This window comes from Diplotaxodon limnothrissa, linkage group LG9 (assembly GCF_057381915.1).
Source record: "Diplotaxodon limnothrissa isolate DT_005_m linkage group LG9, D_limnothrissa_male_GT1.1, whole genome shotgun sequence".
Lineage (NCBI taxonomy): Eukaryota > Metazoa > Chordata > Actinopteri > Cichliformes > Cichlidae > Diplotaxodon > Diplotaxodon limnothrissa.
The window spans coordinates 25,469,669-25,487,840 of NC_140604.1; the positions used below are offsets into that span (position 1 = coordinate 25,469,669).

Genomic DNA, 18,172 nt, shown 5'->3' on the forward strand with positions numbered 1-18,172 from the left:
CTCCAAGGGAGTAAAATGATAGAGAGTGTGTGACGCCGAAGCGAAAAGAGAAAATAGACGGACGAATGTCAGGGGAGACAGGCTGGCTAGACGGGACTAGATTGACTGGAGACTCATAAGGGCTCTGAGGAAGCAGCAACACTGTGCTGTGTACACAAACACTGTGCAGGTGGAAAAAAAAAAGCACAAATCTGCGCCAAAAAGCAGAAATCAAAACAAAAGCAGACACATATAAATTTCCAGTACGACACTTACTGTGTAGACCATGTTTCCTGCAAACAGGTAGTCGTTTCCCTGACCGTTACTGAAGGGAGAGTCTGCGGAGAGCATGCGAGTGTCAGCAAACCAAACTCATCGCTTGCAGAAGGATGATCTGGGCAGGCTTACTTACCGTGCTCTAACATTTTGAGTGGAAACCAAAAGAGAATAATTGAATGAATCAGTGCATTGATGCAGTGTCCCCAGAACACCTGAAAGAAGGAGAAGGACACAGAAAGAGAGGAGGTGGAGGTGGAGGAGAGGGACAGTGGAAAACAAGTCAGTATAAATTAATGCCAAAACACATAAATGCTCCATCCCCCTAAACTTCTAAACACACAAAAACATACAAAAACAGCAATTCCTCACAAGAGCACACAACTCCCACTGTTCTAGTGCCATCAAAAGTGAGCTCTGGTACACACACACACGCACACAGAGTAGGTTAAGCTGCTGGTGTACCCTGTAAAATGAAAGACTTCCTTATTCTCGCATTATGAATCTCATTATGGTTTGCAATGGAAACATCCCAGACTCCATAGCCCCCCCCCCTTGTTTACTTGCCAAAGTCCCAAACAAACAGCCGGCATCACTCATCGAATCCTGAAGCCAAAAGGACAGATCTAAATGTGCGTGTGTGTCTGCGAACATCTGCGCACGTACTTTGGTGTTGAAGCCCTCGGCATTCTGGGTTATTCGGTAGAGCTGCGGGAAGCGGAGCATGTTCTGCTGGCTGCACGGCCGGTCAAATATCCCCAGAGTGAACGGAGGCAGAGCGGTAAATATCTGCAGCACACAGAGGTCACACATGCGCAGCCTTTAAAACGCTTAATGACAAATACAGTGCCTGCACATATTCTTTATTTATATCAGACTATGAGCATCAAAACGGCTTCACCTCTGCACACAACACCTGCTTTGTAAGTAAAAGTGCTCTGCATTTCCCCTGAAGTAATTCGCAGTCACCAGAACACATGCATACACTTTCAAACCAAAAGAGCTGTGAGGAGAAGACAAAGCAGAGTGCTACTCATACTGAGAGATAGAGTGAAAGATAACAATCGATATCCAGCAAGTGGAAAGTGTAACAGCGAAGGAGGGTGAGTGGGGTAATGGAAAATTGTCAGATAGTGAAGGGTGGATACTCACCACGTTGTAGAGGCCTATGCACCAGCGTTCAAAGAGGATCTGGCCAGAGAACCCATTCACAAAGGCAAACCAGAGCTGGGACACAAAGAGAGGGATGAGAGGAACAATAGTGAAGGGTAAAACTGCCTTAGGGAGGTCCTCACAGTAAAAGCAGCAGGGGGAAAATGACAAAATGAGGTAGTGGTGTTAGAAAAACGTCCTTTTTTAAGACTTAATTATTCAGATGGCAACAGCATGTCTGTATATGCATATAATAAAAATCCTCGTACAACAGTTAAACTTGCTTTGCCGCTAACAAGCATTAAAACCCCCTCTTAATGCCGGTTTTGTCTGGACCTCAAAATCAATTTCAGCTAATTCACCGAAACACTGTAACTGAATGCGCCTCGGGTAAACCCTCATTAGCTCTTTAATACACACACACACACACACACACACACACACACACACACACACACACACACACACCGACAGCAGACACAGGCAGATCTGTGGACAGATAAAGAAAATGTTTGGGGCCGCTGGTGGGAGTTGTGGCATTCCTGGGGCATACAGTGGAGAATACAGCCTAAGGGTGAGGCCTGATACACAAAAACCTCTCTCTTATACACACACACACACACACACACACACACACACGCACACACGCATGTGCGCACCATCCCCCTATGCTGTCTCCACTAAGTGGACAGAGACAGTCTATAACCTTTGGCCTAAAGAGCTCTGCTGGAAGCCAGCTATGTGAGATAATTGTGGAAACACACAAACGCACACACAGAGTGGTGGTGTGAGTGGGACCGTGGGCTACATGAGGACCTGCACCTGCTGGCATCCTTAATGTCAGACAGAGGGGTAAGAGGGGTTGGAGAGAGCACAGCTGTCAAATACCCCTCATAGCAGCCCCTTCATCACTCACACGCAAACGCAGTCATGTTTCACTTCTGATGACAACAAACTGATTTAAGTTCATTTCCTTAAGACTTTTACTATAACAACAACTACACCTTTCAACCCTTAAACCAAGTCTTCCTTGTGAAATTTAATGATTTATTAGGATTTTCTGTCCTCAAAAGGCCCTGAGGCCCCAGCTATGTGACTGTGTAAATAGATACGTGTCCCAACTTCATGAGCAATACAAGTACACACACAGAGAGACAACAGTCGACCTTTGGAGCCAAGGTCTCGTCAGTGCTACACAGTTTTTTAAGTGTGTGTGTTTGTGTGTGTTCGCAAACGCAAGCAGGACAGAAAGCAGACACCAGAAGGGCACCTCGTCCATCACTGTCAGCCGTGTCGACAAACAGCTGCAAAATGTCTCTGTTAATGTAACTGTGTGTGTGTAAAAGAGACAGGGTGTGGTGGCGACGCTCTTACCTCTATTATGTAGAGGACCACATTCTTGTAGAAACAGTAGAGGATGCACTTTGTGACGCGGTTATAGCTCCACGCCCCGTGGACCAGCAGAAGCTTCTCCAAGTAGGAGAACTACCGAATCAGAGAGGAGACAAAGACAGACACTCGGTCAATCACTCGGAGGGAAAACAAAAGGCTAGAAAGCAAAAACTTGAGGCAGTAATGGAGCACAGGGTATGTATCAAGAATGCGACCGGGAGAAAGGAAAGCTGAGGCAAGAGGAGGCCTGCTGATAAAGATAAGCAAAGAGACAGGCAACGCAGACAGTGAAAGTGGCAGAATGTGTCTGTGTGAGAGATACAGATACAAAGAAGACTCCAGAGTAACTAGGACACAGAGAGAGACTTTTTTCATACTTCAAAGGGAACAACGGATACACATAACAGAGGTTTTATTTACACAAAAGAGAGATTTGGGGAATTATATCTAGGAAAGCCTGAATTTATGCAGGTTAAAGTCTCACTGAGATTAAAGCTCTCTCTTAGCCAGGAGGGTGGCACTTATTGTAACAGCTGCTGGCATAAACAATCGCAGTAAAGTACGAGTGGGTGAACAGAACCAGATCCAGATCATACGCTACAAAATATCAACACAAAAGGGTCCAATTTCAAATGAATATAAGTGCAACTTTTAGAGCAATCACACCGACCATGAGAGCTATTTTCACAATCCTTTAAAACTGAACTACCCTCCATAGCTTCAACTCCTTCTTGACAATTTTAAGCAAATAATTAAAAGTATAATAACAGATAATTATGCCTTCCTCTAGCATTCCTTTAGAGTTTTTGTAAGGTTTTAAGACTGCGACATCAACAGTGATTTTTTTTCCTCCATGAAAAACTTACATGAATTGCACAATAAATAAATAAAATGTTGTATGTAGCAAATATGATACAAATAAAACTTTACAGGGCTAAACAATGTGCATACAAGTAGACAATGAAACCTTCTCTGAAATGAAAAAGCATCAAAAACAGAAAAAAAGAGGAATTTCAGCTCATAGTTTGACTAGGTTTTATTTTAGGACGCAGATGTTTGTGATGAGCAGCGTTCGGATCGATAACATGATCCTACACAGATCCGTGTAAGTCAGCTGTCCCCTGAGGGAAGGTTAAAGATCAACACGAGCTGAACGGTGAGCAGGTCAGCAGTCAGCGCCTGTCCCTTTGCAGGGGTTTCAAGCCGAACGAGCGTCCCTTCCTTATCTGTGTTCGAGTAAAGCCTGTAAACATTTTCATAAGAACCTAGCCGTGCACGTCTGTTTGTCTCCGCGCTACGTTTCTACCCACCTGTGCGATGGAGTAGTCGGAGGAGTTGGTGGCCTGCATGCCCTCGTTGCCGCTGATCCCCACTCCAACGTGAGCCGTCTGAATCATCCCCACGTCGTTCGCGCCGTCGCCGATCGCCAGCGTGATGGCTTTCACGTGTTTCTTCACCATATCCACGATCTCAGACTTCTGCAGCGGAGACACCCTGCAGACGCAACAAGAAAAAAAAAAAAGAGGCGATATTAAATGTGTTGGAGGAAACTGGAGGCAGGGCGATGGAAAGATTAAAGTGTGTTTTGAGGAGAAAGCAAAGAAGCGAGCCACTGCGTAAGAAGAATAAAGCCTGGGAAGCACAGGTTGGGAAACAGTTGGAAGGGAAGAAGAAAGAGATGGATGAGAGGCTGAAACACACACACACACACACACACACACACACACACACACACACACACATGCACAAACCCATGTAAGTGCACATTTGTATAAACAGATCAAAAGCAAGTTACCCCACATCTTATTAGCAGCACAGTGAATCATTGTTTCCTAATACCTGTTAAAGTGCAGTAAACACAGCACTGCAAAGTGCTCCAAAGTAAGTGTGTGTGTGTGTGTGTGTGTGTGTGTGTGTGTGTGTGTGTGTGTGTGTGTGTGTGTGTGTGTGTGTGTGTGTGTGTGTGCAGGGAGCTTCCAGCAGTACTCCACCCTCTTGACCTGTATCACTGATCCTCAGTCTACAACCGGTTCTGTCTCCTCAGTGACAATGGAGACGTGCAGAGATCCGATTACAGACGCCTCCCTCAGGGCCACAGAGAGTGGATAAGTGTCATGCTGCATTTGCTAAAGAGATGGGTATATTTTGTCAAATTTTATGGTGCCGTGTAATTCATCTGCAGACAAATAAGAAGAAGCCCCATCCAGGGCCGTGGCTAATTTTCCTTCTGTTGTGCTGGATTTCTGTTTGGCTTTAATAAAAAACTTTGGGATCTGATGGGGGGTTTTTTTGTTTTGTTTTTACCCCTAGTAATCATTTGTTTTCCCTACCAGTGAAAGAAACTGTGAACGCTTTAAATCAGAAAGCACAAACTAGCATGTGAATTTAACCCGCTGAAGAAGATGAGGATACTGACAAAGCTCAGATCTATTAATGTGTGAAGAAAGATGTTGGGAGATCTTCTACCAGTCTGCGGTAGCATCGGTGCCAGCAGGATCAAAAAACTCATTCACAAGGCTGGGAACATCAGTTTCCAGAATCAGGAGGCCTTTGAGTGAGTGACGGACAGGAGGTCGCTGAACAAACTGCTCTCCATCATGGACAGTCTACCTCACCCGCTCCAGGCAGCAGAGCTCCTTCTCCCTCAGACTTTATTCAGCACAGCTGCCGAAACAACGCCTCAGGAAATCATTCCTGCAGTTCTCTGTGAAACTGTACAATAACTCTCCTTTCTGTGACAGGTGAGCACACTTGTCGGGCATTCGATTCCACACACATATATTTCTGTATTAAACCTTCTTGCAGCTGTTTCTCAGATTTATAGCGCACATATTATTTATTACTGCAATTTGCACTACTCTCTTTTACAGTCTCACTCTTCTTTTTTTACTTTAACTTAACATCATTTTATTTTAATAAAATAAATTTAATCACCGTTCTACATATCAAATGTTGTATTTCTCTCAGTTTCAGGCTCTTACTATCCGCCTGTGTCACTTTTACTTTAACTGTGTCGGTTTTTTATTGTTGACTACTGTTAATCTTTAACCTGCTGCAGTAGCAGAGTAATTACCCTTGCAGGGGTCAATAAAGTATTTATGTTATGTGTAGTATGAATGTGTGCGAATGTCAGATAGAAAAAGCACTTAAATGTGGAAAAAAAGTGGTGATGAGGGTGAATGATGGATGTTGTATAATAAGCCTAAAGATTTCTATTAGAACGTGATTATTAGAATGTTTAGAGGAAATTATTATCTTTAGCTAATTTAAAGTGGGATATTCTAAGAAAAACACAAGTAACAGTTCAGTTTTATAAACATATATTCAGCTGCTGTTCTGATGCAGTTTTCCCGTTTAAAGTCAGAGAAATACGATATTCCTTCGTTTCTGGTGGGGTACTGGTTATGCCAGGACTTAATATACGTGGTGAATTATGCATTTAGATATGTAAGAGGAGTTTCTTTTTTCTGGGCCATTTAAAGAATTCAATACTAGCAAGACGGTGTAACGAGGGACAGAGCGTGCCTCATGGCTGGCGAGCTTTGACGGAGATTGTGTGGGAAAGCAATCCAGCCCCACACACACACTGTTTACATTTTCAGTGCTTGCATTCTGGACACAGCAGCTAAGACTGAATTTGTCTTCTGTTTGCAAAACCTGCTTCGTATGAGGAGGCATTCCCACTGCGTGCCGTTCACATGCACGCTGCTTACACGAGTCTTGTCATTACTACCTGCATGTCGTACGGTGAAAGCAAATATGTCTCCAAAGGACGAGACGTGGGAGAAAAGTGATACTGGGGCTGGGATTAAAGCCACTCCCTACAGTACAGTATGAAACAAAAACATCGTACAGCATCTTAAGACAGGATGTTTGTGTTTTTTATAAAAAACGTGGCACTTTTTAAGTACAGATTCATCCAATAAATCATCCTCACTTGGAGTTAAAAAGTGGCTTTGAGAGTTATCAGGCAGCAGAAAGTAGCTACTGGCTGCATTACAAGAGATTAGTCCAAATCCAGTTATTAAATATTTATATTACATTTCACTGATTATAGTTATTACCTGAGCCTCTGTGATGCATTAGGTGATGGGAATTTGAGAATCAACACTGGACTTAAAAGTGTGCCCAATACTTTTCCTAGAAAGAGGAGGAGTCACCCTCACAATGACTGTTTGTATGGTACGAACAGGCCTCACTCCTGGGAGCTCAGCACAAGCAGTGACTCACCACCTCATTCATCAGTGCTGCAGTAATCATATTAGAAAAATGAAATTATGTGCAGCTGTATGAGCCATCACATGGAAGCAGAGCAAAATATGATGCTTTTATAAGGGTATGGGAAAATGAAATTACGTGCGCGTGCATGCACGCATCCGGCTGAGGTCTGCAGGTCATAAAGACGGTCTGTCCTCTGTGAATATGTAAAGAGCATGTCCCAGTCGAGCTGGAATCACAGAACCGGGAGGTCTGCTTGGCATGCTTAAGAAGCAAAAATCAGACCAGCGCACACACACGCCTCACACCCTGCACCACAGGACATTTGAGGGGGGAAACCTCAAAGAGAGCTACTGCTGAATGATGGGATCAACCTCTGCTCTTTGTTTTTTCCTGTTTCTGCATCCGAAGTGTGTGTGTGTGTGTGCGCACAAGTCCGCCTTTGCGTCTCTTGGCCTCAAACCGCAAATCTCTCCTCGTCGCGCTCTCTGTCTCACTCTACCTTTCCCCTAAACACCGCTAACAGTGTCTGCGATTGTGTAAAGTGAAGTCGGGGGAGATAAAAGGCTCCCAGCGCTCTTCACGGTGGAACTGAGCAGAAAATAAGCAGCCACCGAGTCCTCCTATAAACAAACGCGCAGTGGAGTCGGGAACCCAAGCGTATGAGTGCGCTCGGCTCCTCGGGCCCCTGAGACGCGCACGCATTCCCGCGTGGTGAAACATCGCACACATACAGTAGGTGAGAAACAACTAACTGACAATCCGGCTCTTTAACGTCAAAGCTATGGCACTCGGTGCAGCAACCTCACCGTAACCACTCATTAAAGGAGTATTGGTTCTCAGCATAGGACCTCCCAGGGGGACATAAGATAAATGGCGTCATGGTAAGATTACAAGACAACAAAACAGGACAAAGTGAGCTGTGTTTTTGCCTTTGAACGTTTTCTAATCTATGTTGTTTTTGTGATATCCAGGAACCTTGAAATTAGACACTATTACACCAAAGCAGTTGGCAAACCTACCATGTTTTTTGTTTTGTTAAAAAAAAAAACCTAACAACACCCAAATATTGATCAGAATCAGTCATTTCTTTGCAGTTTTTGGATAAATTATAATATATTTTCAGTGCAGCTGTTTTCAAAGAGGGCCTGCTTATTCAAATGTGTTTTAAAACCAGACAAGGGCTCAGCAGATGTGCTTAAACTAATTATGATGCTGTTCAGTCTAGTCTGCTAATGTTTAACATGTCTTAGCCAGAGGAGGAAGGAGTCGAGAAACCGAACGAGGGAGGGAGGAAGGTAGAGAGAGATGCAGGGAGAGAGGCAAGGGTATAGCAAGTAAAGGATGCAGGAAAGGAAGCTTGAGGCTGTTTGCAAGGCCTGTGAGACCTGAGTCCGGATATGGCTTGTAAGTGCAAGGAAGAGTCAATTACGTGCCTCCCGGCTAACACATGCTCACACGCGCACGCACGTCTGCACTCACACACACACACACATGCAGAGAGACAAAAAGACGAGTGGAAACTCTTTTTTTTTTTTTTTTAAACATCACAGCTGCTGCTGAGTGAAACATACCCAAAAAAGGGAACATGCTGTAAACATTCATTGAACAGACCACACTTTGTATCAATGGAAATATATAACGGTCATGACTAGGTGTGTGTGTGTCTGTGTGTGTGTTGGTGCCCATTCCAGGGGTACCGGCAGTAAGTGAGTCATGACTTTGACATTTCCAAGCAGCCTAGTGTATTACATCGTCCCTGCTGTGCAACAGGACAGGCTTTTATCGTCCTCATTCATTTGCTGTCTGTGGGCAACCGGTAACCTTTGCAAACTGGCACATGTGCAGGTAATGAAGTCCTCCACATGGACACTTTATCCACAACTTAAAAACCCGCCTGTGTGAAGTGGATCTTTTTCTTAAGTGCTTGTGTATATTTTTTTTCTTTCAGATGATTGTTCTAATGAAGTTCACAAATTCAAAGGAGCTGTTTGGGCATTTAAAACGTCACAGATTAATGTGTCTTTACAGCACGCAGCCTCAGAAATCACCTGAGGAGGAACAGCTGTGTTCACACAGGTATCGACCCTGGGAACCAAATAAATCTGCGAGCACGTGTTTTAACATCTCTGGCACGAAGCGTCTGGCCTGCTTAAACAGATTTTCACTCGACCGTGCCCGTGCCAGGCCAGGCCAGGCCAGGCCAGGCCAATCACAGCTGTTTAATATCAGCCGGCTGCAGCACGATGATTGACGTCTCTGCACGCTGTAGTGTGTTTACATTTTTCTGTCTGTTCAGCTGTGGCCAGATGCATTCAGACTGATTCACATTTCCACACTAGGCAATGCAACACTAGTTGTGTCTAAGTAGAAAAGATAATGAGGTAGAAGCCTGTCTTTATATTTAGTTTTTTTCTTTTGTTGCTGCCTTTGTGTTTGGATAGTCTACATATTTTACCCCAGCTGAGTAGAGGTATTGAAATAAAGAAAACCAAAGACTTCAGGTAGAAATTTTGCATTAAAGCAAATATAAGTTTGTGGAAAAGCTTTCATTTTTCATTCTCACACTGGGACTTTCCCACAGCAGCACAATCACGTTGTGTATCTGTAAAACAGTTTGGTACAGAGCGTCATTGTTTTCCTCACAGAAAAAAATGACTTTTTGCAGAGTAATTTGTAAACTTTGTCCAAAGTGTTACGGACAAAGCGCTGTTGAAACACACGTTTCAACAGGATTATCAGCGATCACGCCCTTTTTATGAGAAACCCATTTTTTCTATGATTTAAACAAAGACAATCTGGCATTTCGCTTTCCATTTCTTTGATTATTTCTTTGGGCTTTTTCTCTTTGTTAGATTGGGCAGTGAAGCAGAGACAGGGAGAGATTGGGGAAAGATACACAGGCCTGGAGTCAAACACAGGCTGCTGCATTTAGAGATGAATACCTGCTCAACCTGTGATTCTATTTGTAAATTACTTCAGGCATTTATGAGTAATTGCAGATAACCAATAATACCTGTGTGTATATGTATATGCATTTGATAAATGAGCTTTCCCTACCGGCAGCAGATGACGGCTTTGCAGGACAATGCCAAATCAAGGAAGGCCTGGCGGAGCTCAAAGGACAGGGCGTATTTCAATGTCTGGCCATCGATGATCAACGCCAGCTCGTTTTCCTTCTTCAGAGACTCGCCGAGGGAAGAGCAGTGAGCTGTCAGCGTGTCACGAGTAGCCTGCAAGAGGACAAACACACAGAAGGGAGGACTGAGTTTGCCATTAAAGTCAGCAACTAACTCATAGCTACCCTGTAACCATGAACTCACTACTAATCGCCAAACATCTTGGATCTTTATCTGCGCCATAACCAGTAATAGCTCTAAATCAGACTCGGTGTTACGCGATCTTGCCGCAGAGCTTTCAAACAACCGCATTTCCAGGTTTTTTACGTTTTTGTGGCCTCGCAAAGTAGTAAAAAAATGTAAATCGCACACATCAAAAAACACAGAGACCAATTTGTTGAAAGGTCAAAACCGCTGGCAGTAAATTGAAGACATACGCTGCATGCGCTGGTCGCGCAGTTCGCTTTCATCTGGAGAAACTATTTGCTTCTGTGTACACCAAACAATTAACAACGCCAATATAAAGTTCACAGTTGCTCTAGACTTCATCACTACATGCTGATGGTATGAAGTCCTGGAGGCATTTTCATCGTGTAATTAAATCCTAAAGCTTCTCCTCACAAAGCAGCAACAAAAGAGAGAGAGAAAGAGAGAGAGAGAGGCACATAACAAGAGGGGAAAAGGTAACAAAGACAGATGAGGTAAACTAATGTCGAGACGGGGCTAAATGCATCATTCACATGTATGTGTACATGTGTTTGTGTTAATGCCAGCTCGCCTGCAGGCCAGTAGTTTGGGGCAGTTTTGATGGAGCTCCTGATAATAGAGGAACAGGGATTAATAGAGAAAATAAACATCCCACCGGGATGTAATGAATTCCATGTGGAGAGGCAGACGTGCTACAAGCCTTCCTGCTCGCCACCACACGCACACATCCTATTGTTAACTGCGCCTTTAGCTTCCAAATAGAAGCTGATAACCGGTGAGAAATGAATCCATAATCATCCAACAAACAGAGACGGCTAAGACAAATCAGAGTCGCAGCTCTGACTTTGTGGCGACTTGTTTTACATTCAGGATTTTGCCAGGTGGACTCGGAAAAGCGGAAAGCCAATCAAAACCACTCCAGCGTTAAACAGATGGAGCTTGAATGTTTTATCCATCAAGTGGAGCAAACAGCTCGCTAGCTCTACCTGGGGACAGTTTTGGTAGTTTTACATGTGGAATTCAGATTATTCCCGTAATAAACGAGGAATGACGTAAAATGAAATGACCTATAACAAGAAGTGTTTGTGGAAACATGAGTAATAGAGCTGAATACATGGCGAGCTGCTACACAAGACAAAAACTCTAGACACAAAAGTGCGCAAACACTTGAAGATTTGGCGCCGGTAAGAATCCGCTCGGGCCCTCGCAGCGGGTTATTGGCACCCGTCTGACCTCAGAGGATCCCGTGACTGACAGAGAGACGACCCCTCTGTCCACTGATCAGCATGCGCTAGAGACGACGCAGATAACACGCTCACATATACATGCATGTAACGCAATCATCTGAACAATGCCGCCTCTCTTCTTCTCGCCAAATAGCGATGCACACATGCGTACCCTCGGCACACAAGCGTCCCTCCTCTCCCCAAAAATTCCCTGCTCTTGTTTTCTCAGCCTGAGGCTGTGTGTTTTTCTTTGTATGCCGGAATTCCTGTTTGCATTCACCTTTTTTTTTCCCCAAACAGGGGGAAAGGAAAACAAAAGCATAATGAAGGGATTAAAGGAGATTATAGGTTGTCTGAGTTCTGAATCTAAAAGGTGGCTCTCGTGTGTGTCTGGCTGTGTCTTTGCATCTTGTTCTTAGGGGAGAAAACCATGTGTATGCATGCATGAGAGTATATGATTGCATGTAGGCACGTGTACGCATGCAGTGTGTGTGTGAGAGATGGAGACTGGACAAAAACGTTTCCCTCAGCTCATCACAGCATGAGGACAGGAAGTAAACCCCCTCTCCCTACTTCTAATGTTATATTAAAATAATTTATTACTGTTATTAAAAAAAGCACAACAGTCATTTATTTTTATTTTAAAAAGTCAACAATGTCTGTTTCTGATGAAAAAAAGTGACTAATTACAGCACTGTGGAAAAAATCTTGAGCCACTCCCTCATTTCTTTACGTTTTGCTTCCAAGGATCTCGGATGGAATTTTATGAAGTGGTCTTGAGCAACAGCTCTCCTGCCATGTTTTTCTTTGGACACTGGCTGCTTTTTCACTCACTTTCAGTCCAGAACCTAATCATTTTCTTGGGAATCGTTTTAGTTTGTTTAAGCCACTTAACACTGACCGCTGACCTGTGAATCACTCAACCATAAAAAAAAGACACCCAACTCAAGGGATGAACCAGTGTTCTGTCTGCACATTTGTTCCAATTTCTTTCTTTGAATCTCTGAAAAATAACAAAATAACACACTTTGACAGGCACAAAATAGCATTTTTAAACAAACAAGGTGATTCACAGGTCAGGACAGTACAACAGTGTGTGTTTACAGGCCACGAAGAAGACTGTATTTTAGCCAGTGGTGATGGAGATCTTATTAAAAACTACTGAAGTTACGAACACAGAAAACTACCATCAGAATTTGATCTACCATATAATATCATCTGGAAAACATCTGATCTACAACAACTTCATTTTAATGATCCCAAACACACTGCCAATGCAGTTAAACCATGCCTTGATATAAAAAACACAGTGAAACACTATCAGTCATGGATCGGCCTCCCCAGAACTCAGCATTATTGAAGCAGTGTTGGATCATCTTGACAGAAAACAAAAGGCAGCCAAAATCCAAAGCAGAGCTTTGAAGCTCCTTTAAAAAACCTGGAGAACTATTCCTGAAGTCTACATGAAGAAATGACGAGAAAGCTTCCAAAGACAGTTCAGGCTGCGTTGGAAAATAAAGGTGGTCATAGCAAATATCGACTTTCAAGCTCATTAGAATTGTACAACCTCTAGTTGCCTTATATACTGTGTTTCCATGTATGTTTGCATGTTTCAATAAATCACTGCACGTCTCTCCTGTTCCCTCTCCCTGAGCCACCCCTCAAAACGTTTGCACAGTTCTGTAGCTATATTAGATATAAATTGCACAGATTTCTGTCTAATCAGATATCACTATCAGACTCACTGCCTTTGCTGTACATATGGATCATGCTTACTGCACGAGGTCCATTCTGAGCCAGGGGTGGACAGGCACAATGCAAAGTAAAACACCAACCAATGACGTCTTGCAGAACGGTTTGTGGGTTTGATTTTTGAGGATTTCCTCAACATGACACGATCGAATGTGTTTGGAGACAGTCTACATTTTCTCATTCATGTTCCAGTTTACTTAGTGGAAGCAAAAACATCCAGATTATACACCGTATCTGACATTTATCATTGCCTTAACCAGATTAAGTATCAGATCATGAAGGTGGGAGGGATGGGAGGTGGTGGGGTGGGGGTGTTAAGCGTTACTAGTACAGCACATTGACTTGTCACAGCAAGTTTAGCCAACATTTCACTGGCAGTTAAAACAGGACATAATGAGCAGACAGGTCCTGCAAAGAGTCGTAGAAGTTTAAAAAGGCGACTAAGGTACAGTAGCTAGCTCCTAAAGCTAAAAAGTATCCGTTTCCAGAACAGAAAACTACAATAAAAATGTTTTCTTCCTGACTAAACATTGTTATGGATCCTTTTGAGCTGTTTTTGTGTTAAGACAATCTTCTAACACTTTCCCAAAGGAAAGAAAAAATCCTGGAGGAAAAATAATGCAATATGTTGTAGTTTCTCTATTTCTCACGCTAAAATGTTCTATCTTTGGAGACCCTGGAGGAAAAAAAGTGTAATTCTTTGATTGCACCACTTGCAAAATGACAGATCTCATTAGCAAGCATTTTAGATTCCAAACTAAATGTTTATTTTTCATATGCATCTGGTCTGGAAGAAACCAGACACTCTCTAACCTCTAAACACACACACACTCCATGCGCACACTCTTTGCACACTATGCTCACAGGCCCTTCTGCGTGGAATTTTATCAGGTTTATATTTGGATCGCAAAATGAGCAGGATCATAGAGGCGGTTTGAGATATCGCAGGTCTCCTTCCCTTATTGCACACTTTACCGCAGACAGCGCACGCAGAAACAAACGTGCACGTCTCTCCCTTTATATAAATGAACGCAAGGAGGACGCTTGAATTTGATTCATTCCAGGCCACCTACTCCAAAGATGGCGTAATCACTCGCCCCGTCATGATAAATGTCCTTCGAGTGTAAAATATACAAAACAAAGGCGACTAAAGAGAGAAGAAGTTTAAAAAAAAATACAAGGAAAGAAGGAAAGACAGAAGGCGAGGAGTGTGAAGCAGACGCAGGGGAAAACTCAAACACAGAGAGCCGCTGAGTGAAAAGAAGGCGGAGAAGGATGTGCTCGTTTTTGCAGTGCACAGTCTGTCACCGGTAAGATTTAATACACTGTTTAATTATCATATTGTGCATCTGTGCAAACATCCACATCCTCTGCTGCTGGAGCTGGAAGCACACGGGAACACATGTTAGGCTTTAACAAAAAGGCGCCTGCTGTTTAAAAACTTCTACAACCTTGAAAAATGTAAAAAACATTTAAAAGAAATGTCGGAACGACAGAGAATGCAAGTTGAGGCACAACAAAATGTGCGTGTCTGCATTTGCACGCGTGCATAAAAATGATGAATGAGCAGAAGACAGGCGTTGTTTGTTTAGGAGTTGTATTGCGGGCAGTGTGACGAGGGCCTGGGGATTGTGGGAAAGCTGGATGAAATTTATGTTCAGGACTAACAAGGTGATGAGGGCAACATGTGCCACTGCTTCTTGGGTAAACTGTGCAAAGTATGTGTGTGGATTCAAAGTCAGATGTATGGAGGTAATAAGAACGAGACTTCTCTAATGACTGCACAGAAACAGCCAGGGCAAAGATGTGTGTCAGGCTGTGTGTGTGTGGCATGTGATTTTAAGGTGACAGATGGCGCTTGTCACAGCTTCAGTGCTCGCAAACCGTTTACCCAGGAGGCATTGCTCACAGGGTTTGTTTTGATGAGGAGGAGGACCAAAAGGAGATCGCGTTACCACTCACTCATCGCCCTCACATGGTTCAAGCCAAACTCCTCGCCCCCTCTTTTTTTTCTAAGTCTCGTCCTCCGGTCGCTTCCAGATTGTCTATATCATACATAAAGCACAATAAACACACTCTCATGTTTGCGCAAAGATGGACACAGATTTTGCCGCTCTTCTTGACTCTCTGTCTAAAACACACACACATATTTGCTGTTACAAAATCACACAGGGTGTGTGGTCAAATCCTGTGCGAAGAGAGAGCGCTGACAGATGTGGAGGCAGCAGCGCGAAGCAGATGAAACGGAGAACGGGGCTCGGTGGGGAAGAAGGGGAGAGGAGAGGGTGTCGCATCTGCTGGCCTAGATCCACTGCAAAGATCATCCTGCCTACGGATAAGAGAGGGTGTGAAAGACGTGAGACTTTTAAAAAAAAGAGAACAAGTGACACAGCTTCTGCATTCACTCATGTCCAAGTCGCACTTTTGAGTTATTTTAAGTGTCAGAGAAGTGTCGCCGAAGACGGCGGTGCTTTCATCTGTGTCATTCACGACCAGAGCTCTCTGAGGCTGTCCCGATAAGAAGGCACGACTGTCATCAGCGCGCGCACTCGCATGTTTCTCGTCTTGCAAACATGTGAAGATTAATTCGATGTTTACGGGATGAGTAAACAGCGATGACAAAGGGATGTCATCCTGTGTCGTTTTTTTGCTGCGTTGCATTTACAACCACTTTAAAGTGCGTCCGTCCTGCAAACACCGCAAGCTTGAAGGCATATTTTATATCGCTACGCGTGGCGCTTCATTTATGTTTCACGTCAGCCAGCTGTGACTCTTCCTGCCTATGTGTGTAAGTTGCATTTTTGACCTGCAGCCAAATGAAATGTGTTTGTTCAACCAACAAACAAGTCCATCTGAATCAAAACAGTATCTTTTTCTTTTTTTAAACTCAGACTTATGAGATTCTGCCTTTTGTCCTGACCCTGCTGCACAAGAAAGTTGGAACAAACTACAGAAGAGCCTCCCTAGAGCTGGTGAACATTTGAAATCTTGCTCAAGGACACATCAGCAGGGTGAATTGTCCCCATTAAAGTGAACGGAGGCCAAACTTTGAAGCTTAAAAATAGATTTCCTGCTAAGTTGTTTTAATTTATTATCAAAAGAAAAACACTGAATCATATTAAAGATCACTTCCTGGCATGTTTCAGGTTTTACTTTGAAAAATATCCAGTGGCTGCTTACGTGTTTATATCAGACTTTTTCTCCTTAGTTTTAGCTGCAATGTGATTTTATTTAACTCTCATGTATAGAAAAATTTAACTTCTGTATGAATACAAAGTTTTCTTTTCTGACCTGCAGCCCCACATAAAACGAACCTTTAACTTAGATGATACTGAGCCTACCTCAGCCTATTCATTATTTGTGTAGAGCAATTTTATAAGGAAGTTGGGCTTAAAATTCCACTGAAAATCAGTTGCAACGGGTCTTACAGAGTGGCAGAAGGTTGATTCTCTTAATCTGGACTTCTTCGGTCTCAGCTGACTTACAGGTTTCCCCAATCCTATAAACATTACATTTGCACAATGACTGAAACCAGCCCACTGAATGAACAATGGGCTGTGAGGCCAGTTCCTTGATCATTAAAATGCAAAAATGTTCTTACGGAGTGATTAATCCAAATTTAAAGCTTTTTGGTTTGAATCATCGTCAGTATGTAGCCATAGATCGGCCTCCCCAGAGCAGAGACCTCAGCAATATTAAAGCAGTGTGGGATCATCTTGACAGAAAACAGAACGAAAGGCAGCCAACATCTGAAGAAGAGCTTTGAATGTCCTTCAAGAAGCCTGGAGAACTATTCCTGAAGACTACTTAAAGAATTTACAAGAAAGCTGTTTAAGAGAGTTCAGACTGTGTTGAAAAATTAAGGTGGTCACACCAAATATTAACCTTTAAGCTTGTTAGAACTGTACAAACTCCTTCCTTTATATACTATATTTCCATGTATAAATGCACATGTTTTAAGAAATCTCTGCACTAATTTCCAATTTTCCTAGCCCTAAAAAACCTTTTGATAATTACATTTAGTCCAAGTGAAAGTTCAGTTCTGAGATGGAGTACCACAAACCCATCAGGCTTGAAACTGTACACGATCAGCGTGGGAGACAGTCTGCTAAAATATATTTTACAAACCAGTTTAGGATTGATCCGCTTACAGCGCTAAGATTAGTTTTCACCCTTGTGTCCTAATAGGCAATTCCCAGTGTAGAGTACCCTCGTTACCTTAACGTTAAATGCTTACCCCATCAAATTCAATTGATTTAGCATCTAAGTGGCCTGCATGTTATCTGACCAGCAGTTCCCCAAATCTAAGAGCTTTCAGACATCACTTTGCTAATTTTGACAGAGTAAACTTTACCAGTCAGAGCTTTACAATTCAGCATAATGCAAGAATCCAAAACAATTAAAAGTGCACAGCTTTACACTTAAATTCATAATCGTCACCAACAATAAAATCCATTCAGACCAGTAAACCATATTATGGAGGGATCATGCCGGAGACAAATCCAATTACTCTACAAACCCACAGTCCAGGAAACACACCATCTGCACACTGACTTATATGAGGCTAGAAAATTCTGAATGTAAACACAGAGATCTCTTTATGAATGCTTACCACACAATACACACATATAAACAAATAAACTAATACAAGGGCACACACAGAGTGCTTAAACTTGAAATTTACGAGTCATAATCTCCCGTGTCTTCCATAAAAACAAACCGAGTAATGGTGATTATATTTGTGCGAGCGCACACATGGGACTCAGGGAGACTGTCTGAAAGACAGGGACACATGACAGCAATCAAGCCACTTAGGTGAAGCAGTCACACAAGGAGGTTGAATGCAAAGAA

The 18,172-nt window shown here is 43.0% G+C and overlaps 1 protein-coding gene across 4 annotated transcripts in view; it reads right to left on the bottom strand.

Moving 5' to 3' along the window:
- The window catches only part of atp8a2 (ATPase phospholipid transporting 8A2), a 50,786-nt gene that overhangs the window by 10,412 nt on the left and 22,202 nt on the right, over positions 1-18,172 (bottom strand). For all 4 annotated transcript variants that reach the window (XM_085362930.1, XM_085362934.1, XM_085362931.1 and 1 more), the window contains 7 exons: positions 10,078-10,250; positions 4,110-4,293; positions 2,782-2,892; positions 1,408-1,482; positions 922-1,044; positions 392-470; positions 256-317 (listed from right to left, as the gene is read on the bottom strand). In XM_085362930.1, the coding sequence (XP_085219056.1) occupies positions 256-317; positions 392-470; positions 922-1,044; positions 1,408-1,482; positions 2,782-2,892; positions 4,110-4,293; positions 10,078-10,250 (807 nt within the window). The remainder of the gene's footprint in view (positions 1-255; positions 318-391; positions 471-921; positions 1,045-1,407; positions 1,483-2,781; positions 2,893-4,109; positions 4,294-10,077; positions 10,251-18,172) is intronic.